This window comes from Mauremys mutica, chromosome 6 (genome assembly GCF_020497125.1).
Source record: "Mauremys mutica isolate MM-2020 ecotype Southern chromosome 6, ASM2049712v1, whole genome shotgun sequence".
Lineage (NCBI taxonomy): Eukaryota > Metazoa > Chordata > Testudines > Geoemydidae > Mauremys > Mauremys mutica.
In genome coordinates, this window is record NC_059077.1 from 47261415 (window position 1) to 47285944 (window position 24530).

General features: G+C 46.2%; 1 protein-coding gene and 1 long non-coding RNA gene across 3 annotated transcripts in view; one reads left to right on the plus strand and one right to left on the minus strand.

The window, feature by feature from the left end:
* The window catches only part of LOC123372795, a 50664-nt gene that overhangs the window by 11621 nt on the left and 14513 nt on the right, over nt 1–24530 (plus strand). Inside the window, exon 2 of the long non-coding RNA XR_006580450.1 lies at nt 3140–3271. This is a non-coding gene — a long non-coding RNA (uncharacterized LOC123372795). The remainder of the gene's footprint in view (nt 1–3139; nt 3272–24530) is intronic.
* The window catches only part of PTCD2 (pentatricopeptide repeat domain 2), a 32988-nt gene continuing 21069 nt past the window's right edge, over nt 12612–24530 (minus strand). For both annotated transcript variants that reach the window (XM_045021271.1, XM_045021272.1), the window contains exons 8-10: nt 21981–22055; nt 20356–20469; nt 12612–16239 (exon numbers count right to left, since the gene is read on the minus strand). In XM_045021271.1, coding sequence (XP_044877206.1) covers nt 16015–16239; nt 20356–20469; nt 21981–22055 — 414 coding nt within the window. In that variant the 3' untranslated portion in view covers nt 12612–16014. The remainder of the gene's footprint in view (nt 16240–20355; nt 20470–21980; nt 22056–24530) is intronic.

The following is a 24530-nucleotide window of genomic DNA, read 5'->3' on the forward strand; positions in this document are numbered from 1 at the left end:
CGCGGCAAATCCCAAAGGGATATATCTTCCTTTCAGATTGAGCATCACCTGCATTATTTTCTAGCTGGGTCCTCAAGGTGGTCTGGAGGATATTCAGTTTATCTCTACCAGTGACGATCTTACTTACCGCACTACCAAAGTTTTGGCTACCACTTGATCACTGTCCATGTAGTAGTATTCCTTGGTAAACACTCTCCGTAATTCATTGGTTTGCCATCCTAATAATATGCCTGTACCAAGAAAGCTGCTGAAATGGAACCAGTGCTAATTGAGGTGGTTGCTGGGTTTGGCTTCTAATATCTTCATTTCTGATCTCATCTTGTCATTTAATATGGAGCAGCTGACAAAGAAAATGAGAATCTAAAACATCATTCTGCTGTTCTTCAGCCTTCCTTAGTGCTCATGTTTTACTGCTGTACAACAGCGTTGCTATCTACAAATCCACACCTTCATAATATGCTTAATTTCAATTAGTCCCCACAGAGGCCATTAAAGGGCTCAAAACATGGCAGCAGTTGCTGCCATACAAGTGTCCACATCTTTTGAGCATCCTTCAGCACTGTCTATGATGCTTCCCAAGTGTTTGACAGTCTCTGTAAAATGAATAAAGATAATTCCATCCCATGAATGTTGTGGAGGCTTCATTGGCTAATGTTCAGCTTGGAAGTTTTTAAAGCATTGTGTAAGTGCTAAGTGAGTGCAGAGGTACATAAAAATAGACACTAATGGAGATGAGCTAACTACATATCTGTGATCTTCAAAATGTTCTTATTCCACTCAAACTAATTCATCCACTGCTAGTGAAAACATTTCACATCTCATGACAGCCACTGATTATGAACATGGCAGAATAGATGAGAAGGTGAGAGATGCTATTCCATCCAGTATTCCATTTACAGGAGATGTTTCTCAATTACTGTATTAAATAGTGAAATTGATTTTATTATAATTACAGTAATCTTCCACGTTTTTGTAAAAAAAATATTAATCAGGAGCTCATTGAGCTGTTTAATAGGCTATCATGGCTATTAAATCATCTATTCCCACTGTCCCTATGAACATGCTGATTTGCTTTTATTCCCAACCATGTGCTCTACCCTAATTCTATAAGGCAGAAATCCAAATGCATCTTGGCAAAGAAACAAAAGCTCTGATGAAGTGAACATTAACAGTGTGATTTGTTCTCAGATGGTGATACATTCCTCTCTTCCCATCACCCTTCATTGGGCCCCTTTCTGATTATTCATACTTAATTAAATAAATCATTTAAAAATGTAGGACAGTATTTCTATAACATGTATCATTCATGCCTTTTTAACTGCCCAGATTAACTTGATGATAGCTCTTCCTCAAAACACACATTAATGGTCTGACCCATTCCCTATAAGATTGTCCTTGAAAATGTATAAGGAAAAATGTGCATATTTATTCCCATGCCATAGCTGACAAGAAGACTAGATGTTTATGTGAGCAAAATGTTAGAACATGCATTATAATCCCAGTTGCAAATCAAGCATGAAATGTTGTTTTTCTTAGACATTGTACTGATCTTTCAATTTTAGGGAAAGAGCAGTACTAGAAACAGATCACAATGGGCAAATCATTGCTGGCCCTAGACAGGTGCAATAAAGAGGAAAGAAGATACATGGAGCCAGGCCATAGAGGAACCATAAATCAGCTGACTGGCCTCAGGAGCATGGAGTTGGGCCAAGAGCTAATATAGGGGCATATCTGAGGGATGGAAGAGAACAGGAGGCGTAGCAATTTCCAAAGTTTATAATACTGCTGAGTCCCTCTATGGGCAATATGCCTTACATCGGACTAATGAGCCAGTTTCTGCTCACAATAACACTTGTGTAAATGCAAAGTAACTCCACCGACTGGACAACTTGGGTCAGAGTCTGTGAGGTGGCGAGCAACTCCCGCTGATATCAATAGGAGTGGAAGGTGCTAAGCAGCTCACAGGGTCAGACCCAGTATTTGTTGAAATATTCATCAGCACTCACAAAGCCTGTGTGATGGTGAATACTTGTGTAATCTTACTGTACTGTAGTTTATTATGCAAATCTATTTTCACTTTTGTGGCTGTCATTAAATGTCTACTAGAGCCAAGTAGACACAACAAATTCTTTTTTCTATAGACAGTAATTGTATTTTACCATTTTGTGAGATATTTGTGGCTTGAAAGCTTGCATCTGTCAGCGCGTACAAAATTAAACCTCTACAAAGGGTAGTAAAAGTAGAGCAGAACAGATTCTGTGGTCTGAATTTCCCCTGAAAGTACTTTACCACTAATGCAATTTTGTACATGTATCATCCTTTCTCCAGCATAGTTCTCTGTTTCTGTCATTCTGATGTGAGAACTGATAAAACTTAAAACATAAAGAAGAAGTTCTTCCCTAGGTCTATGCCTTTTATTTCTCCTTTTTTTGCCATTGAGGTGATGTTGTAAGGAATAGTAATGAGACGTTTCTGAGAAGTTTACTAATGCTCCTAACAACTTAATGTATTGGGGATTTTTTTTAATTAGGTAAAGTGAAATTATGTGAACTAGTTTCCTGTTTCTATTCTAACCAATTACACCGAGCAGTCTTTTAAACCCCAATCCTACCATATATTATATATGGGCAGACCTCTGCACCTGACTGAAGCCCTACTGACTACAGTTACTTCAATAGGGCTCTGCATGGTATTAGGGGTTCACCTATATGCAACACATCATAGGACTGGATAGGACATTTACAGCAATTACGTAGATACCACCCCCCCCCCAAACCCCAAACAAACAAAAACCCAACCAACTGAAAAATCCTAAGGTCCTCATTCTTATTGACACTAAGGTCTCTTTACACCACTCTGACAGCACAATCAGGCACTGAAGTGTATGTAAGTTATAGTAAATGTAAGTGTCATTTACAAGGGACTGTTAACGTACATGACAATTTAGGCCTCAATGTCTCAGAAGTACAATATATTCAGTTACCTCTTCCATTATCAACTTTTAAAATGTACTTGTTCAGGTTGCATCACCAACTCTACCACTACAGAATGGTTATTTGAACCCAGTTCCTGCAGGGCTTAATGATGCAGTCAGTGGGGATGATGAGGATCCCACTCTAAATGTGCATGTCTTTCCCAGGGCTGCAGTCCTCCCTTAGTTCCATCGCAATTAGAGCACCATAGTAGCTGAGGACTCCAAAAGCAGTGATGAAGGATGGGCTGTGGGATCCACACTGACTACAACATCCTGAAGAACAACAGTTACTGCTAGGTAAGTAACCATTCTTTCTTCTTCAAGTATGTGTTTGAGGGGGTCCCACTGAGGTGACTGGCAGGCAGTATCCTCTTCAGGATGCTGAGAATGAGGAGTACCCAGTTGCATCAGTTAAACAGTAACTGTAGTGCCGCTCTCCCAAACTTGGCATCTGGTGTAGTAGCTAAGTTCACCAAAGTCAGATGGTTACTCCATGCTGCTGCCTCGCAAGGTTTCTGACATTGGCACATTCCTGAAGTTGGTAGAAGACGATTGCTTTGCTCTCGTGGAGTGAGCTTGATGTTCAGTGGCAGAGGTACACCAGCCAGTTGGTGACACTGCAAAATGCATTATCATCTGTTTTCATATTCTCTGTGAAGAGATGGCTTGACCTTTTGAATGCCCAGTTATAGCAATACACAGACAAGGCAACAGTCTGAATGGTTTGGTCCTCTCAATGTAATAAAGCAAAGTCCTGGATACATCTAGTGTGTATATTTTCTTTTCTCCCAGCATGAAGTATGGCTTTAGAAAGACAACAGGCAGATTGATGGACAGGTTTAGATGAAAATCCGAGACTGCTTTAGGAATGAAATTTCAGATATCATAGTACTACCTTGCCTTATGGAATGTTGTGGGGGGTGAATGGTTCAGCTGTGGAAAGCCCAAATGGCAGTACCTCATACTGGTGATGTTTTTATCCCCGTGAGTCAAGTACTTCCTGAGATTATTTGGAAATATGCATCCTGTAAGTCAAAAGGCACAAACCAGTTTTGAGTCTCAAATGACAAAATGAAGGAGACAAGCGTTACCATCCTGAATCTGAGGCAGTAGTTGTTCAGCCACCTTACGTCCAGGATAGGACAAAGACCCCCTTTCTTCTTTGAGAGAAGGAAATACCACGAGTAGAAGCCTCTTCTCTTGTACTCCTGAGTAACATCTTCTACAGTGAAGCAAAAACACTACGTCTTTTTTAATAGGCTGTAAATAGAAGGGTCCATGAAGAGGGCTGGGGAAGGAAGATAGGTAGAGGGAGAGTGTGAAAGCGACTGTGATAACTGTCAGCAATTATCTCCAACATCCATTTGTCTGAGGGAACAGGACAAGGCAGATCCTGAAGACTAGCTCCTGATTGGTTCCAGTGTGGCTCCCAACATGCCCATTTGCCTGGATGATGAGGCGGGGTGGGTGATAAAGGAGGCAGGTGACAGATAACTGTGATGGAGTAGGAAGAACAGACTGTCTGTGCGGGGGAGGGGAGAGCCAGAGGTTTAGGTGAAGATGCAGGAATTCAAACGGTGAGCTGAGCTTGGCCTGGGGGAGGGGAGGTGACACCTCTGGCCAGGGAAGACAAAGGAAGGAGGCGGAGGAGAGAGGAGGGGCCGGAGAGGACTGGGAGACGAAAGTGGGCTGGAAGAAGAGTGGGGAGCTGGTAAGGACCGAGCTCTGATCCCCGGGGGGGGGCTGTGGAGGCCCCCCAAGATGTTTTTTTTTGACTAAGCGGGGTGGGATTGGTTATCTGGGCCTTGCAAGACCTTGTGTTGGACTGTGTTCCTGTCGTCTAAATAACTTCTGCTTTACTGGCTGGCTGAGGAGTCCTGGTGAATCTTTTTTTTTTTGTTGTAGGTGAGCACTTTGGTGAAGTGCCTGGATTCCCCCACCCCCCCCCATATAAATATACCCTATATATCCCCCCCCCCCCCCCCCCCCCCCCCCCCCCCCCCCCCCCCCCCACCCCAGATAGTAATCCCCCCCCTTACCTACCCTCTCCTCTGAAGTTAGCCCACGTTGTGTTTTTGTGCAGTTTTTTAGTGGTGTACGCGTCTGTGTGCGTGTTTATTTCGTTGTGTCATCTCCCTCAGTCTATTTGTTTATATTTTATTCTCTTTGAGATCTTAGCTCTCACGATCCGTTGTAAGATATTCTTTTCTTCAATTCGTCCTTTTTTGTGTATCTCGTTTATTGATCGCTGACTTTTCTTTATACTCGACACATAGTCCGAGCTTAAGTGACCGGCGTCGCTCGCTGTAATGAAAACGTCTAACGGGCCTGTACGCCCATATGTCGATAACCCCATCACCCACGGTCACACAGCCAAGCAACTCGCCCCCTTCCGAAGCCCCTCCAAATAACAGACTCTATACCCCACACTGCCGACGTAGGCCATGCACACGCAGATAAGACTGGAGATGTGGTTTGTGCTCCGTCTACGCCAGGAGGTCCACAAGAGCGCGTCCCCCGCATACACCTCGATCAGCTAAGTGATGTCCTCTGCAAGAGCGGGGACTAGCGGCGTCTTTGCGCTAGCTTGCGCTCCTGCCTCGGCCTCCCGAGTGGTGTCACCGACTTCCTAGCACATCACCTTGTCACCTGCGACACCTCCCTGACTATATGTGTGTGCCGTCGTTCAATACAATCACCTACTCACCTGCCCTTGCCCCCTAACCCAGCTCCGCGCCCGCGCCTAGTGAGACGAGACCACTACACACCAGACGCACTACCCCCCTGCCCAGCACCGCCCGGCCTCTCGGACAGGCATCATAGTATCGTTCCTTGCACCAGAAGCGACTCACGCGGTGCTGCTTCCGCGCTCCGGCAGCCCTTCGCTGCCATAGCAGCGGCGGGGCCCCACTGCCGACCCCTGGGGAAGCCTTCACAGGGCCCAGTGATTGCCATCCAGGCTGGAGGAGAGAGATCGCGGAATGAAACACGGTCGCACGCGCTCTACTCACTATCAGCCACAACCCCCGCTCCGTCAGATCTGTGTAATGAGGCGAAAGCAGGGGTGGTCACTCAGCCGGGCGATGACCTGCGCCGGAAGCGCTGATCGGCACCAGTCGTCATCGCTACATAACACGGGTGTGGATGCCAGCCGCGCCTGTAGTCGGCGGATGAGACGCGCTCTCCTCGAGACTCCCCACCCCTAGGCCTAGGGGTGAACCGCGCGCGCGCTGGAGGCCCAGCCCACGCACTTTCGCCCACCCCGATGAGCGCACTAGCGGTGTGGCACTACCCCCCGCGCACGAAGCCGCGGATCGCTCCGCGCGGGAAGCTCGCGTCGGCCTTTCCCCAGCGTGTCAGATGCATCAGGCTCTGTGTCTGGATTTGTCGTGAGGAGGAGAGATGTACTTAATCGGCTGAAGAGATCGTGCTACGGAGCGTCAGAAGGACAGCCAAGGCATTCTGCCACCTGCCACCCGGTATATAGAGAGCTCAGAAGCTGGCTCAGGGACTGCGTGAGATTCGCAGGGAAGGAGAGAGCCATAAGTGAGCAGCCATGCATCACCCCTGAGGGGCCTTACCTCCCCAATCTGGCAGTACGGTGAGCACAGGATGAGGACGATTGCGTGACCGGGACAGGAGAAAGGCAACCAGAGCCAGTAATAGCTTGGTGAATACGAGCGATCACGTCTGCGGGGTACGCCGAGGCTCCCAGTGAGCTGCCTCTGGACCGAGAGGTGGAAGATCGTCGTGCGCCAACAGGCACCAGCAGTTGGTGGCGATACTCCTTGAGTCGGTACACACCAGCTGCCTCCTGATCCCCCTGAACAGCACAGAGTCTGTACCTGGGCCCTCGGCCCAATCATGCTCGGTATCGGAGCCCGCTTCGCCACGGGGAGGAAACCGTTTCTCTGTCAAGCTCAGTCACCAATGGGTCTGTGTCGCCGCCTTCTGAGGTAATTGGACCAGCGCTCCCTGTTGATCCTCCGCCACGGGGTTGAGGAGGATGGCTTGCGGGCGGGATCCATCTCCCGCCATTCCCTGTAGGCCATCTTTCGACGAACTCCTCGCCGCCCGCCGCTCCGCCGCGCAACCAGGTTGAGGTCCTCCCCTGCAGACGATGGTACTCAGTCCTGCGTGTGTCCCCCCCTCACCCCCCTTACTGCGTAGTCAGGCCGTAGGAGGGTGCGGGAGACGTGCCTTCGTACTCTTCTTTGCACGAGGGCTGAGACGGGAGGGCGTAGGGACTACGTATAACCCTATATATATATATAGTGTCAAAGATGGCCCTGCGCGTCCGACGAGCGCTTGCCGCCCTGTCCTCTGGGCGTTTCCTCCTCCTGACGTGGTGTCAGGGTCCGAGGCTTGACTTGTCTCCGGGCCCAAGAGAGATTTCCCCTGGTGTCATGGTTGCAGTAGCTGCTGTACGCGCGTAGATGACTGCTGTCTTTCACGACGGTCACAAACGAAGACTCTCCGGGTGATGTCTACGTAGAAATCCTATGTACCTCCGTCACTGGTATCGTCCAACCGGCCCTATAACACCTGGAGCGCTTGTGGGGCGAACTAGACCGCATGCGGCACGTGCACCCTGTTATATGGCCCGTTTCGGTTCAAACGTTGGGCACTGGCTGGCGCGTCCAGTCACACGTATCCGAGTATGGCTAGGCCGGCACTCCGCCACATGTGCACCCTGAATGAGTCGGTGCTACCTGGTTCGCAGCCTCAGATCCTGTAGGTAGGATGCTTAGGGTCAGCCCGGTTCGACCTGATCTAGCGAGTCCGCGCTTACACACTCGTGGACCAGAAGCCGGAGGGACCTCTCTGCAACATGCGAGGGCACGGCTGGCCGACTCGACGCTTTGTGGACAAGGCAAAATAAACACCTAAGAGAAGATATAGGCCCGCATCCAACACACATAGAGCCAAAATACGACACAACACGCATCATCACGATCGCAGTAGCCAGTGAGCCGCCTGTACCGTACTCCGGACAGGGGTGGCCGATCGCGCGCAAGCGCTAAGCAGCTGTCGCTTTGCTTCTCTTATATACAGCACGAGAGAAGTCGCTCCTCACTTTGTGGACCCCTCCACGAAAGGACATTCCGAGGGAAGCCCCCACCAAAGGGAAACATTTGGCGTCAGGTCCAGCCGTCCAACTCGAGGGGGCCCAACCCCCCACCCCCCCGCCACGGCACCCATTGGCTGCCTCAAATCCACCACTCCCCCCCCCCCCCCGCCCTTGCCTAAGCCGCGCGGGGAGAGCACGCATCACAGCCCCTACGAGCCCGCAGGCCCGACAGCAACAGCGTCCTGGGCGACATACCATACATCCCTCGCTGTTCGCAGGCAGTAACGCGGCCCAGCACCAGCGCGTCAAGTTTTTGGTACGAGAATCTCGCTGCCGGCCTCTGCATGGCCTGGCAGCATGGGTGTTCTACAAAAGTTTGACCCTTGGTATTCCGGAGAGGTGGTTTGTTTGGATTAAGTCTCAGAAATACTGTCTCCATTGTCACCATTTATTCCTACCTATTCTCCGTCTAATTCTACACACAATCCACTCTCATTAGTGGCATATATAATAACGGGGCATCTCTAGTAGTCACAACCGGTCCACCCAAGTCCCACCACACACTGCGCTAAGTACGCCCGCCCAGGGCGCCCGGCCCCGCGCCGCGGTCCCACACTCAGAGGGCGATGGATGCTCACCCGCCCTGAGTTTGGGGGTTTTACGGTGTGGGCAACGGGACTACCCTCGGAGCGAGGCCTTGTTCCCCTGGAGGTAGAAGGGAAGGGGGTCACTGGGATACTGGATACGGGCGCAGATGGTGACCGCTGGCCCGGGGCGCAGGTGGTGGGCTCAGATCGGATGGTGGCCCAACACCTACCTGAACATGAGGGGTGTGATCGGGCACCCTTTCAGGGTGACTGTGGCAGAGGGTGCACCTGAAGTGGGGGGAAAGGGGGCTCAAGGACGTGGTGCGGTGCACCGCATTTGCCCACAGAGGTGTTTAACTGGGGGGGGACCTCGAGGGACTGGCCAAGTAGCACCCCAGGGTACCCTGTCCGTGTGAACCGTGAGTCAGGGTCGACGCAGGGCTCTGCACCCTGACCACCGGGGAAAAGTACTTTGGCCGAGACACCGGACCCTGACCCGGTGGAGGAAAACGCCAGGACAGGGCGAGAGGGCTGTGGCCCCCAGACCCAGCCGTGGGAGAGAGAGCAGATCCCGCCCCATGGCCCATCGGATCGAGTACAGCCACGGTGCGGGAAGACCCCTCCATGCGGGGAATAAGGGACCTGGCCAACTCAGGGTTGGGGACCAGGGACAGTGGGACGAGGTGACCAGAAAAGGTTCCTGTGGGAGAAAGGGGCTTCTGTACCGAGGAATGGGCTCCCAGGGAGATGGAGTCAGGGGGGGATCAGGAGGCAGCTGGTGGTACCCCAGGAGTATCGCCACCAGCTGATGTGCTTGGGCCCATGACATTCCCCACTCAGGGCACCAGGCGGCCTGGCGCGTACAGCAGAGGCTGCTACAGAACTAGTTTACTGGCCTGGGGTCTTTGCCCATGTCCAGGCAAGCACTGCCGCTCCTGTGACGTCTGCCAGAGGGGGAGGAAGGCCCGGGACAGGGGGGCGATGGCTGTAAGGCCCTCGCCCCGCCCCGAGAGCCTGATCCAGAGGGGTGGGGGCCCAGGGTCAGAATGGGAGGGCTTCTGACGAGAGAACACCGAATCACAGCCCCCCAGACTGGATCGTGGGAGAAGGCCCCCAGGCCAGGGTGCACCCCAGGGGTATTGGTTGCAGGGTGGGGGGAAATAAGGGCGCGGGCGGCATACGGTTGTAGAGTGGGTCGAACTTCCCGGGTCACTGGCTGGAGTGACCCGCTTCAGTTCAGTTCGGAGGGGGGGAGGTGTGATGGAGTAGGAAGCACAGACTGTCTGGTGCGGTGGGGACAGGGGGTGAGAGCAGTGGGTTTAGGTGAAGATGCAGGAATTCAAACGGTGAGCTGTGCTGGCCTTGGGGGAGGGGAGGTGGACCACTCTGGCAGGGAAGGACAAAGGAAGGAGGCGGAGGAGAGAGGAGGGGCGGGAGGACTGGAGGACGAAAGTGGGCTGAAGAAAGAGAGGGGAGCAGGTAGACCGAGCTCTGATCCCGGGGGGGGGCTGTGAGGCCCACCAAGTTGGACCTAACGGGGGGTTTGGTTATCTGGGCCTGCAAGAGTGTTGGAACTTGTTCCTGTCGTCTAAATAAACCTTCTGCTTTACTGGCTGGCTGAGAGTCCTGGTGAATCGTAGGGAGCACGGGGGTGAAGGGCCTGGGTCCCCCACACTCCGTGACAATAACTCCTCAAGTATTGAGGTTGTTTCTACAATGGATACTCTGGCTATCTGCCCCAAGAGCATGGGTGAGCCTTCTCTTTTTGTTGGGGCCAGTATTTGGAGGGCTTCCTGAAGGGGGTTAATGATGTAACCTTGGTGATCTCAGAGTGGTCCTTTTGAGTTCTTCAGGGAGTGGACTACTTCATCCCTTTTTTTCGTTGAATCGCTCTCGAGTCCTCAATGAGAAAGATTTACACACTGAACTCTTATCTGGGACGTACTCTCCCTCAGAGAGAAGAGATACTGACCAGATACTGACATTGACCAGGGGAATGAATCCTTTGAACCTCTGAAACAGTTTAGACCCTGAAGGATTAGAATCCATACAAAGTACCTTGCCCCATTGCATTATGCAGTATATAGGGGGGATATCTTTTTATGTTTTGGATGTCCAAATAAAGAAAATTAACAAAGATAAGGAGGGTGAAGAAAGATTTAGTCAACTAGTCTAAAAATGAGTTTGGAGCTCAAAGAAAAACAGGTTGGACTTTGGCCTGGTTACATCTTGTTACAATCTGGACAGTAAGAGGAAACTGAGGGAGGGTCACAGCTGCTCCATCCTTTATACCAGTGGGGTTTTTTTTCACAGACCCCTTGAAAATCGCTGAGGGTCTTGGCAGACCACTTAATGATCTTTGCAAATGTAGTTTGTACCATTAGCTAAACTATTAGTTTGTACCAAGCTGAGCTGGGAAGGAGGGGCATCTCTCCCTCTCTCCCCCACCACAGCAGCCACAATGCTGAGGCTGGGAAGGAGGGCCATCTCTCCCTGGCAGCCGCAGCCCTGGAGCTGGGGAAAGTTGCCTCTTTCTCTGGCTGCTGTAGTCCTATGTCCCCCAAATTCCTCCCACCCCCTCTGCTTGCCCCAGTGCCCCCTCCCACCTATTCCCCCCAAGGCCACCACCTCACCTTACATATGCGTCTTCTCCAGGGTCCAGTTACCAAATTAGTGGAGCCATGCCTGTGCAGCTCCACTAATTAGGTGGGTGGCCTTTCATTGTCTCGTGTGCAGCCGCCCAGGCACGCACCTTAGTGGGAACTATCCGTGGACCACCTGAATGGAGCTCGCAGACCTCTGGTGGTCCGCAGACCGAGAACCTCTGTTTTATTCTCTAGCACAGGAAGAGTATGGCCCCAACAAATACCGGTATTCAAAAATAGCATGCACATCTATAGTGGAGCCACGCTGACACCATCTCAAAGAACTGGTGTTTTCTTAATGTTTCAGCTCTTGGAGTCACATGATTACCAGATCCTGGAGCTCTCAGCTTTCATAAAAATAAATGAATAAATAAATAAATAAATAGGATGGCTCTAGTCATATGTATTATGTTCCTTAAGCAACACTACAAAGATAAAATGAAGGTTTTTTAAAAGTTATTTAAAACTAGTTATGACCTTGTGTAAAACAGAATCAAGACTTATTTTTTGAGGCCTGGGAACAGTCCTTCTCTCCCACCAATAACATGACAAATGAGGGTTTTGTTGGGAAGAAAAATAAAGTGGGGGAAATCCTAAAATACTCTCCCCCAAATTACTTGTTGGGAGAGGGGAAAAAGCACTAAAAAGATATTAAACCAAGAGGAAATGACAGAATGTATAGAGTGACAGTAAAAAGAAAAATCTTTAGAAGGCATCACAGGTGCACATCTTATTTTATTGTGAAAAGCATGTGAATATTAATCCCTCTATAACCTCAAGAGGTACAAACTTTAGTCATCAATATGGTGCTGATGAGTCTGAGCCTAAAAACACTTTTCAAAATTTGATGATTTGCAATAAAACATTTGGAAATTTTCTGTAACTCCTAATGAAAACATATCTCATTCCCTCCTCTTTGATTATGGGTAGATATCTTCTCATGCATGCCATTCAGAATGCTTTAAACACCCTCTGTCGTGAAGTAATGTCAGAGATTATTTTGATTTAGTAAATTTAATGAGGCAGTTTTCCACTTAAATGCCATGGATGTCTGAGTTTAGAGTCTATGCCAATAACCAAACAAAAAATCACTATCTATTAAATCCCCTATTTCCAATTTCAGATTGTTTAAGCAGGCTTGGGTTGCTAGAGGGTCAAACACTTCATTTTGTCATTGCCTGACATGTAATCTCATTAATTAAAAATACCCACTTTTAATCAGACTTTTATATTACTATGAAGCATGAGCTGGAGCGCCCTCTGTTGTATGCTGTGTCACAGTTCTAAGCAGCTAGTGGAAGACAAGAATGCAGATTTTCTTCTTTCAGTCTATACTGTGCAGAAAAAGGATTTTAGTTTATTTAAAAAATAAAAATACATAATGCATGATAGAGCCAGACTATCAACTGTTAAAACTGCATGATCCATCATTTATCTATTGCGTGAATAACACAGTAAAGATAAACATAAGGAAATGTCATCCAATGATTTATTACTTTGAAATAGAATATTTCCTTTCTTTTGCAGTCATCTGTCAAGCAAGATAACTCTACCAGTTGAGTTTCGTGACATTGGTTTCTCTTTGTTTTTATGGCTTGTCTTCACACATTTTTTATTCTAATGATTTTTAGTTTGTATGATATTTTGCTGTTGTCTGGCTGCAATATTGTACAGTGTATTGTATAATAGATGGGTACATTGGTACCTGCGAAAGGCTTGATTCCCCAGGATTCTGAGCATTCTGACTCCAATCCAGAAAAACACTTTAAACATGTGCTTAGTTTTAAGCATGAGTAGTTTCACTGACGGCTCACATGGCCCGCATTGTCACACTACTCGCACATACTTGTAATAAGCACGTTAAGTGTGCGGCTGAATCAGAGCCAGAGTGGTCAGCACTTTGCTCGGCTGAGCCCTAAATTAGTAGGCAATATTATAATACACTGAGGTTTTTTGATCACATAACTCCAGGATATGCACAATTTGTGAGACCACTGGCAACTTGCTTAAAACTTGACTACATTTAATTTAAACATAACTGCGCATGTATGTAACAAAGCATAAGAACATAACCATAGGGTTTGCTTGTACTCTTATCTTTTTTGATATATGAATATGTTCCCAGTTTAAGACTGTTCTAGAAAGATTATAGGAAACATCTTGGCAAGTATTAACATTCTGAATTTTAGCAACCTTTATTTTTTTTTTTTCTTATTTGGCTGCCTCCTTTATTTTCCACTAAGGCGTTATCTATTCTTTATACTACACAATTTTGGGCCACCATCATTAAGCCCTCTAATTTTATTACTGTGCTGAATTACACCAGCTCATGTTTACTAAATCCACACTTCCCTCAGGTAGTTAGTTCCCTTGTTTTTTGGAAGGTGGTGGTGGTGCTGCTGGTGTGGTATGCAGCAATTCTAGGAGAGCTTTTCTCCAAGATGGACTCTCTCTTTTTTGCATCATATGTTTCTTTCCATGATTTTCAAACCTTTCAAAAACACTATCAATACTCATTACAGACTAATAGCATACGGGTGGGGGGAAGACAGCTTCTACTGCTAGGAGATTATTAATCTAATACTGATGTATGCTTGATTTTATTACCTAAGGGATATCTAGCAGGTAAAGTACATGTGTTTTAAAGTACCAACAAGAGTTAGTCTAGGCATTTTTTCATTCTTGCTTTGTTCTAGGGCTAGCTATCTGCAAAAGAGGATTTCTGCCTCTCCTCCTATAAACATGTGCTTCCCATTTTATACATTCTCAGTTACCATATTCCACCCCTGGTGAGATCATCGCATCTTTGCCTCGCTTACAAATAACCATCAAGAGGTACCAGATTCAATTACCATAGTCATGGTTTTTCCCTCCTGCCCCCGAGGATTAGGGAGTGTAACCTGGTTTCAGCAACCCTCTCTCTGGTCCCCATTTCTCTTACCTCTGTGTTCATACCCTCCATGTTCAATAGAGCGATGGGAACAACCAGAGTGGAGAAATGCCCCTCATGCCATGCCATGGTATTCACCTCCATCCTAATCAATGCAGCAGGGATGGGGGAGACAGACTGACAGAAACACTTGTTTGGGCAGATGGAAGCTGGTGACTAACCATGACCTGGTGGCTTTGTCCTCCACTCTGGCAAGAGTAAAGAAGAGCAAAGGTGGAGGATTAGTCAGCCATGACCTGTGCTAATGGTGGACTTTAGTGACACAAGATAACATAAAAAAAAAACTTCCAAGTCACGTACAGGATAGTGGTTGGATTGGTTTGAAAAACGAAAGAGCGGCCCGACCAATCAGGAAAGCTGATGTGCAGAATACTGACATACATATCAGGGAACAGCAGCCATACAAGGAGCACATATTTTTGTACTAAACATACATTTGGAGATTTAGCAAAAGTAATCTAGCAAAACTGAAGACACATTAATAATGTAACAAAGACAAGTCAGACTATTTTTTATTATACATAAAAGTGCATTTTACATCAAGCTATTTTTCGCCTACATGTCAAATGCATCCTTCTGAGTGCATACACAATTCTCTGCTCCTTTCAGTCTACCTTCAACTAACGTTTAGCCATTACTGCATTGAAATGCAGTCTTTATTAAATATATTTACAAATATTGTGTGAATTTTTATTTCAAAAGAAAATATTCTAAGCTTCTTTAGTGTCTGTATTGAGTTAGAACTAGTGAGAAAATTCCCAACTGAGGAGAAGAAAGTTGTCCTGAATCAGTAAGCCAATGAATTACATATATAACAAAAAGTTAAACATGTTGCGCATCAGAACAAGTCTTCCAAAACCAACTGTAATACCAACACAAATGTGTGTGTGTGGCATTTTATCTTGACCACATGTATGTGGTCATGAAATCAGCACACAGACTCCTACATGTCTCAAATCACGGTATGAACTTCAAATTAGGTAAATCCTTTATGCTGCACTTGTGGAGGTCACAAAACCAAGCCCATACCCACAACACCATTTCCATAGTAACTAATGATTACAATGCTAAGGGGACAAAGCAGAAGGAGACTTACTGAACAAAAGTCAAGTTGATAGAGTGAACATGTGTGTCAGTTATAAAATGTATTGTATTGCCAGAGCCGGGAGTGGAATTCTGCACTAAGAAGTTGATTGGTCGAATAAGACAATGCCAGTTTTACACAACCTGCTCCCCACGTGTTTTCAGAGTCATACTGGCTCACTTGAATGACTACGCCTTTGATCCTGAATGGACGGAGTCCTGTTTCAGCATGGAGCACCACTGACTTCAGTGAGGCTACATATAGGGGCAGGGGGCTGCCAGTGTGGATTTTATTGCAAGATCAGAGCCTAAGCTTTTACTCCTGCTACTTCTGCAAAGCCAACACAGAGGAGACTGAGTTGGATTCTATTCTTTCTTGTATGTCTATTGGATTATTTACTAACTTCCATTTACAGGGCCAATTGTTTCGACACGTGCAAAAGCAATAGAGATACATAGATCACCAAGGTCATAACTTGGAATCATAACTTTTATTACTGGGGAGACCACACAAGAAAGAAAGAACTCTGCTTGACTCTCAGATCCCTGGTTGGGTGTGCACGGCTAGTAGTCAGAAAACACAACACTGTTTCAGACAAATGGCTTAAAACATCTGTCTGCAGGGGAAGGGAAGAAGAGATGCTTTATTCACACATTTTTTGAAGTGATGCTATTGTTAGTACAATTTGCATTCAAATATAGAACTACTCAGCTAACAGAGCCGATTTAAGTGGTCTGAAAGTCCGACGGCTCACTTGCCTTTGCTTTAATAACTGCATATGGCGCTTCTTTCCATAAGAAATCTGGCACAGCATGTCGTCCAGAGTCAGCTTGGTTACCTGTCCTGATGCTTGCAGCTTGGCACAGATATCTTCTAATCTGGCACGAAAAACAGAGTTTTCCTCCAACTCTTCCCTGACTGTAGCCAGCTTTGAAGAAGAGATAATGGCACATTGTAACAGTCCGGCAAATAATCTCATTTAATCATTGCCTTCCAGACAACACAAACAACCATTCAATAAAAAAAAATTATGTGGTGACAGTGAGACGCAAGGTTAACATAACCATCTGCAAGAGACTGTTAAACAGCACAGGTTACAAGGCAACATACCACCGAACATGTGTTGAAAACCAATTAAAGAGAGTTTATTAAATTGAAAGCTTCTGTAAAGTATCCAAGTATTCTTTTCAGTCCGAGTACAGACTGTAATAACACAATTATTTCTTCTTTAAACCCAAGTGGTATAATTGTATCCTGTATTATAGTGTTGTTTCCCAGATCAGCACTATAATTCAATGAAAGTAATCTAGCACGTTACACTTACATAGCAATCAATGAAAATCAGGCTGCTATAATGCTCAAAAGTTCTGTACACCATGAAATCTGTACAAAGAGATGAACTCAGAAGAAAATCTGTTTTATATGGACTTGATAAATAATGCACTCTGCACAGGAAAGGGGTAAGATTTGTGTTTGGTCTTTGACAAGTTTATAAACCTTTATTTAAAAAACAAAACATTTGTAACCTTGGAGGGGAAAAGATCCATGAAGGGGAAAAAAACCCATGGAGCTGAGGTTTGGTCACAAAAACAATTAAATTACAAAACCAGGATGCTGCTTTTAAAAACCTTATTTTATGTATTTTATTGTTTGTAGTAGTTTAAAAGATATATATACTACATGATCATCTTTCTACCAACAATTGTGTTTGATGCCCACTCTTTCTCCACCACCCCATTGATCCTATAGATAAGTGTTTAAGCAGGTATTTTTATATTCTTACAATGGCTCAGTCAGTAAATGTGTTCAAAGTGAACAAGTTCAACATGCTGCTAAACATTTGCAGAAAAGGAAAAGCCGGGCTGTCAAACCCAACTAGATCAGTGTTCTCCTTGAACATATTCTGCCTACTGATTAATATAGTAATGGAATGATAATACTTTTTCTGTAGGAAATCTCAAAATACTTTATAAACATTAATAAGCCTCACAACATCCTGATGAGGAAGGTAAGAAACAGGATGTACAATTTTCAAAAGCACTTACATGACTTAGGATACTAAGTTCCACTGATGTTAAACAAGACTTAGACACTTAAGTACTTTGTGGATTCAGGCCTTACTAGCCTAAGTCCTGGTTTTAGGTTCTACTACAATCCACAAAACCCCCAGTTGGCTGCCACCTGACCCTGTAGATATCTATATTTTCGCAGTAAGAAGTTCCCTAGGCACCTAGGTTCTGTCTCTAGGCACTCACACTGCTGCCTTGCTCTAGGTATCCAGATGCCTCTCTCCTGCCTCAGCTCCAGAGGGATCCATAAGCCAGGGGAATATAGGCATTTCTCTGCCCAACTCGCATGTGGAGTCTGAACCAGCAGGTGTGCTCACAGGCTGCCTAACTCCTCGCAAAATAGCCAAGGGGAGGAGGGGAGAGAGGAGCAGCTTCCTTTAACCATTGGGCAAAAGGTTATGGGTACTCATCTGGGATGTGTCACTCCCTCTTCCACCCCACCCTCTGCCTGCTGAGGAGAAGGAAACTGCAGTCTGCCACCTCTCAGGTGAGTGTCCTAACCACTGGACTATATAGAGTGAGTCTCACTTTTTCTTTGGCCCAATTAATATTTAATTATTCAATTAAAGTGAAACAACTTCAATAGGACAGACTGAAGGAGACCCAATGAATATCCTATAGTCCCGTGGTTAGATAACCCACTTGAGAGGTGGCCAGTCCCTGTTCAAATCTCTGCACCTGCCCCCACTCAGATGAAGTGGGGACTTGAACCCCTGGTCTCCCCCATCCCAGGTGAGTACCCTAACCACTGGGATAAAGGTTGTAAGAGCTCCTCTTCCTCCGGCTGTTTTGTGTGGAGACAGGTGGCTTCTGAGCATTCCTACCGGATGAGGCCCTGAATTTGAGTTGGGCAGAGGAGCACCTATCTCCCCCGAGTTGTGGATCGCCAGCAGAGACAGGTGCTTCCCTGCAGCTCAAACTTAGGTGCTTATCTCCTTGAGAGGGGCGGGGCATAGCACACACCTTTCTCATTGCCATCTCCCACTGGCTAACTTAGCCCTGGTCTACACTGGGGAGGGGGGCTAATTGATCTAAGTTATGCAACTTCAGCTATGTGAATAACTTAGCTGAAGTCAACATACTTAGATCTACTCACGGCAGTGTCTTCACTGTGGTGAGTCGACTGCTGACGCTTTCCTGTCAACTCCACCTGCACCTCTCGGCCCAGTGGAGTACAGGAGTCAACGGGAGAGCACTCGGGGGTCGATTTATTGTGTCTAGACTAGACGCAATAAATTGACCCCCGCTGGATCAATCGCTGCCCGCAGATCCAGCGGGTAGTATAGACGTACCCTTAGGTAGCTCCCTGCCTAGCATGTGGATCACATTCTAAGGTGCCTCTCTCTGCCCATTCATTGTACGGGGAGCACAGGTGCCTAACTCAGGCTTTGTGGACCCCAGGGTTGTTGTTATGATTTTGTAGGAGCCTAGAACTTCAGCACTGTGACACTGCGCATCGCAATGCCTAAGTTACTTTGTGGATCTGGGCCTAAGTCACTTCTGAAAATGGAATTTAGGCTCTTAAATTATTTAGGCACTTTGAAAATTTTACCCAGGGAGAGCAAGTTAGTAGCTTAAGGTCACAAAGGAAGGTTTTGCCAGAGCCATGAATATAAGACAGGTCTCATGATGACCAGTCCTGTTTTTAAACAAGATCATTCTTCATCCCCATTCCTATTCCACAGAGCTGTTATGTTTGAAGAGAAGCAGAAAAGTGATCATCAAGTTTGTTCACTTATCTGGTTATGGTACCTTAATCTATCTAGAACATTAAATACAATAATTATAATAGAGAAAGGATGATAAACTAGATAAATGAACAGCACTGATGATAATAATGAAGTTTTTAAAGTAATCTTTGTTCTTTCACTTATTTTGTTCAATATCTGCAAACTATGCTAAAAGAATAACTTAAATAAGCCGAAGCACTAGAAAACAAGTTCTCGGGGCATCTAGATAGACTTATGTGTAGTGCTGGGGAGGAGCCGGTGGTCGTGGTACATGTAGGTACCAATGACATAGGGAAGGGTAGGAGAGATGTCCTGGAAGCCAAATTTAGGCTGCTAGGGAAGAGACTGAAATCCAGGACCTCTATGGTGGCATTTTCAGAAATGCTCCCAGTTCCACGCGCAGGGCCAGGTAGGCAGGCAGAGCTTCAGAGTCTCAATGCGTGGATGAGACGATGGTGTAGAGAGGAGGGGTTCACGTTCATTAGGAACTGGGGAAACTTCTGGGATGGGAGGAGCCTATACAGGAGAGATGGGCTCCACCTAAACCAAAGTGGAACCAGACTGCTGGCACTAAACATTAAAAAGGTTGTAGAGCAGTTTTTAAACTAGGAGATGGGGGAAAGCCGACTGCTGCAGAGGAGCGTGTGGATCGGACACAGACTTCTCTTAGGGGAGAGTCTGATGATAGAGAATCTCCAGGTTATAGTCAGGAGCAGAGGAATGAGAAGTATAATGTAAGGGCTGGATCAGATGATAAACAGTCACATAAAAAAGAATCTGGCACATCAGAGAAAGGTAGGCTAATAAACGGGGACAAGTTTTTAAAGTGCTTGTACACAAATGCCAGAAGTCTAAATAATAAGATGGGTGAACTAGAGTGTCTTGTGATAAAGGAGGATATAGCAAATAGAAAGGAGCACAAACACTGCCAACTTAAGTGCAAGAGTGTAATAAAATGTTTTTTAAGTACATCAGAACAAAAGGAGCGCTTAAAGATGATAAAGTCATTGCGGAGAAACTAAATGGATTCTTTGCTTCAGTCTTCACGGCTGAGGATGTTAGGGAGATTCCCAAACCTGAGGTGACAAATCTGAGGAACTCACAGACTGAAGTGTCACTAAGTTGGAGGAAAAGAAAACCTGCTCTTTCAGGGGAAAGGAATCAACTAGATGATCACCTAACAGGTCTCACCCTCAGTGTTAATGATTCTATGATTTTTAATTAACCAAATTATGGAGTACTCACCACCTGCTCAGAAAACTCAGTTCTTTTCACCAATTGTGAAACACCCATATCCAATGCTGCCTCCAGTATCTGCATAAGGTCTTCTAGTGCCCCAGACTTGGCCAGTACAAGAATCTTTTTAAAAGGAAAAAATAGAATATCATACACACTACCAAAAAGCATGCTTTAAATGTGTTAAAAGGAGGACACTGGCAAGGATGACAGGACTAAATACAAGCTAACTGTAAAGGTTTAAATTTGTAAATGCTCTATTGATCCTCTACCAATCATGAGGGGAGGACTTAACCAGAAGAGCCTTTACAGTGTAACAACTGGGCCTTGGAAGGTGAACCATGTCATGGAGACAGTGGTCTTCACAGACAGCTGTGTTTGTTGCTTTGGGGGAAACTGGTTTTGATTTTACTGAGTTATTAGCTTCTGAAAATCACATACAAAGGATTTTCCTCACTAAGCTGGTAAAATGTGCAGCTAAAGAAAGATTCACTGCATGTGCACAGAGTTGAGGCAGGGCTTGGGTGGAACTGGGCAGAGCTAGCTGTAAAGTTTACTTAAGAGTTTTTGTCTGTCTAAATGGCGATGTTTTAAAATTGCAGTTTTAAATGGGAGAAAACAGCATTATTAAAATAACTTGCCCAAGGGCCCAGGGTAAAAGCAATGGCTGTATGAGAACAGGGTCCCAGCTCTACCCTCACCAAACTAGGTCATGCAGCCCCTCTCTCTGTTACTACAAATATTCAATAAAAACGAACTATTTTTGTAACAATTCAGAATGTGACATTTTTAAAAGTGATCATGACAAATAGCGGAGTCCGTTTTTGGAGCAGCCCACTGAATCATTAAAATACTTACAAGGTCCTAAAAACCAGATTCTTCTCCACTGCCTTGCACCTTGTGTAGTGATTCACACTTGAACAATGCAAGGGAAAAGTAAAGACTCACTGTTTTACTTCTCTTAGACCTTGTCTATACTACAGGTTACTTTCGTATAATTTATCTCACTCAGGAGCGTGAATAATCCACACCTCTGAGCAACATAAATTCTACCGACCTAAGCGCCGGTGTAGATAGCACTATGTAGACGGCTTCTCCCACCGACATAGCTACCACCTCTCTCAGAGGCAGGAGTTACTAATCTCTCTCTCATCAGCTTAGAGCCTCTCCACCGCAAGCACTACAGTGCCTAGCACAGTGGGGTCCTGATCCATAACTAGGGCTCCTATAGGCTACAGTATTACAATAATAAAGAAATAAATAATAAGCACCAAATCAGAGGGGTGGCATTTTACATCCAGATTGTGCTCATTTTGCACAGATATATGTGATCTATCTGCAATCTCAAAATCACCCATGTTTTTCACATTCCTAAATCCACGTGCCAGATTCCTCTGAGCTCTTTCAGCTACCAGTACTGAAAGTGCTACCATACATAGACATCGATAATTATTACATTGTCCTGCCTTGAGTGCAGAGGACTGGACTAGATAACCTCTCAAGGTCCCTTCCAGTCCTACACTTCTATGATTACACAAGATGCAAGAGAAAGTCAGGGTCTAAATGCATACATAACTCTGTTAGTGTATTTCTCTGCACAAGCCTATGTGAACATGCAAAATAAGCACACTTACATTCAGATTACTGCATAGTCTGCTCTCTGTGTTCATGATCTGAGAATAAAAGGACCGGGCTTTTACCACATCATTCTAGAAGGAAGGAAAAAAAAACCCAAACAAATATCAAGTTATGCTTGTACAAAACCGAATTTTATTAAAAAACCTAAAAATAGCTAGCTTGTACAACCTCCCAATTAAATATCCACACTCCCCCACCCATGCTCTTTCAAAATATTTCAAACGCCCCACTCATTCTATGAAGTATTCACTGTAAGAAACACACCCTGCTCAGTGTTTCTTGTGTCATGAAGCTCTCTATGGGCTGGTCTACACCACGTTGTTAGATCGACATACCCCACATTAGGTCGAATTTATAATGTGCGTGTCTACACTACTGAGCCCTTCCCACCAACCTAAAGGGCTTTTAAAATTAACGCCTGTACTCCACCTCAACAAGAGGAGTAGTGCTAGATTCAACCTTCCCGAGTCACAGCAGTGTATTTTGACTTGTTTGGCCTCTGGGAGGCACCCAAGAGTGCCTCTGGACAGCACTTTCAACTCCACTGCACTTCAGCCAGGTAAACAGGAAAAGCCCCGTGAACTTTTGAATTTCATTTCTTGTTTGATCAGCGTGGAGCGCTCACCACCATAGCTGCCCAGGTACACAAATGTGCTCCAGCGTGGAGCATACAAGAGAGACTGGATCTGACTGCTGTGTGAGGAGAAGAGCCTGTGCAGGCAGAGCTCTGAACCAGCAGAAGAAATGCTGACATCTATGCCAAAATTGCACAGGGCATGGGAGAAAAAGGCTACACCAGGAAGACATAGCAGTGCCATGTGATAATAAAGGAGCTCAGGCAAGCGTACCAGAAGACAAGGGAGGCAAATAGTCGCTCTGGTGTTGAGCCACAGACATGCCACATCTATGAGCAGCTGCATGCGATTCTAGGCAGGGACCCCGCCAGTACCCCAACACTCTCCCTGGATACCTCCCAGGGGACCCAGGCAAAAACGGACATTGTTGATGAGGAAGAGGAGGAGGAAGAGAATGTGCAGCAGGCAAGTGGAGGATCCATTCTCCCCGAAAGCCAGGACCTTTTTCCTAACTCTGGAGGCAATCCCCTCACAGGATCCACTGATGCGGGACTGTGATGGTGGGGAAGGCACCTCCGGTGAGTGCACACTTGTAATAACACTACAGGGGTTAAATGCAATTGTGGTTAATGTTTAATTTGAGGTAAACAACTGGGATACAGTGGCAGCCAGTGCAGCCAAGCAAAAGGTGCTCCCTGGAAAAGCCTCTTTATGTGCCAGTAGTTTCCACACCAAAAAAATATCCCCAGGTGTGCCCTTACACCACCTACCCTTTCATGTGTGCTTACCAGGCCTGCCTGCAAATCGAAATCTGCTGCCCACCACTCTGTCATTTGTTGTACCTTACTGGCAGGCTCTTTTAAAACACAAAATTTGGCTGAGTGCCTCAGGGAATGTATTTACTGCTGTGAATTGTTGTTTTCAACAATGTATGCTTTTCCTTGCAGCTGCAACATTTTCTCTGAGCGCTTCCTCCACTCCAGCACAAAGGCTGTCTCAGATTAGAAGGTGAAAAAAGTGGACAAGGGAAGACATGTTTTGTGATCTGATGTGTTCCTCCGAGGCTGACAGGGCCCAGCTGAATGCATGGAGGCTCACACTGTCGGAGAGCATCCGCACTGAACAAGAGGACAGGAAAGCATGCAGGGAACAAGAGTGTAACATGCAAGAGATGTTGCGGCTTATGGGGGAGCAAACAGACATGTTGAGGCCTCTGGTTGATGTGCAGGAAAGGCAGCTAGACCTTAGAGTCCCACTGCACCCAATGATGAACCAGCTGCCCTCCTCACCAAGTTCCATATCCTCCTCTCCCAGATGTCCTAGAATGCGGGGCTGGGGTGGGGTGGGGTGAGAAAGAGTTCCGTTATCCCTTGAACTCAACTCCAGGGGATGGTTCATGGAGCAGAAAGCTCTCATTCCCACAGCTGTGATTGCTAGACAGTGCAATTGTAATAAGCTGTGTGTTCTTACCCCTCCCTCCCTGTGTTATCAGGCCCTTACTGGTTATCATTGCTATTCATTGCTGTCTCTGCTCAGTGTTTGTTAGCATAATAAAAATGCATGAATTGAGGACAAGAGGCTCTTTAATCACTGTGCATACTGTGGTGGTGGGGGTTTAGTTTACAGAGCAGTACATGCGAAAAAGGGGGCAGGTTGGTAAGGAACAACACACACAACTGTCACATCAGTGTTGGATCATTCATGAAACTGGTTTTCAAAGCCTCTTGGAGACGCAGTGCGTCTTGATGTGCTCTTCTTATTGCCCTGGTGTCTGGCTGCTCATAATTGGCAGCCAGGTGATCTGCCTCAACCCCTCAACCCGCCAGAAACTTTCCTCCCTTCCTTTCACAGATATTATAGAGCACACAGTAAGCAACAACAATAGGAATATTGCATTCACTGAGATCTAACCTAGTGAGCAAGCTGCACCAGTGCCCCTTTAGATGTCCAAAGGGGTATCCTACTGCCATT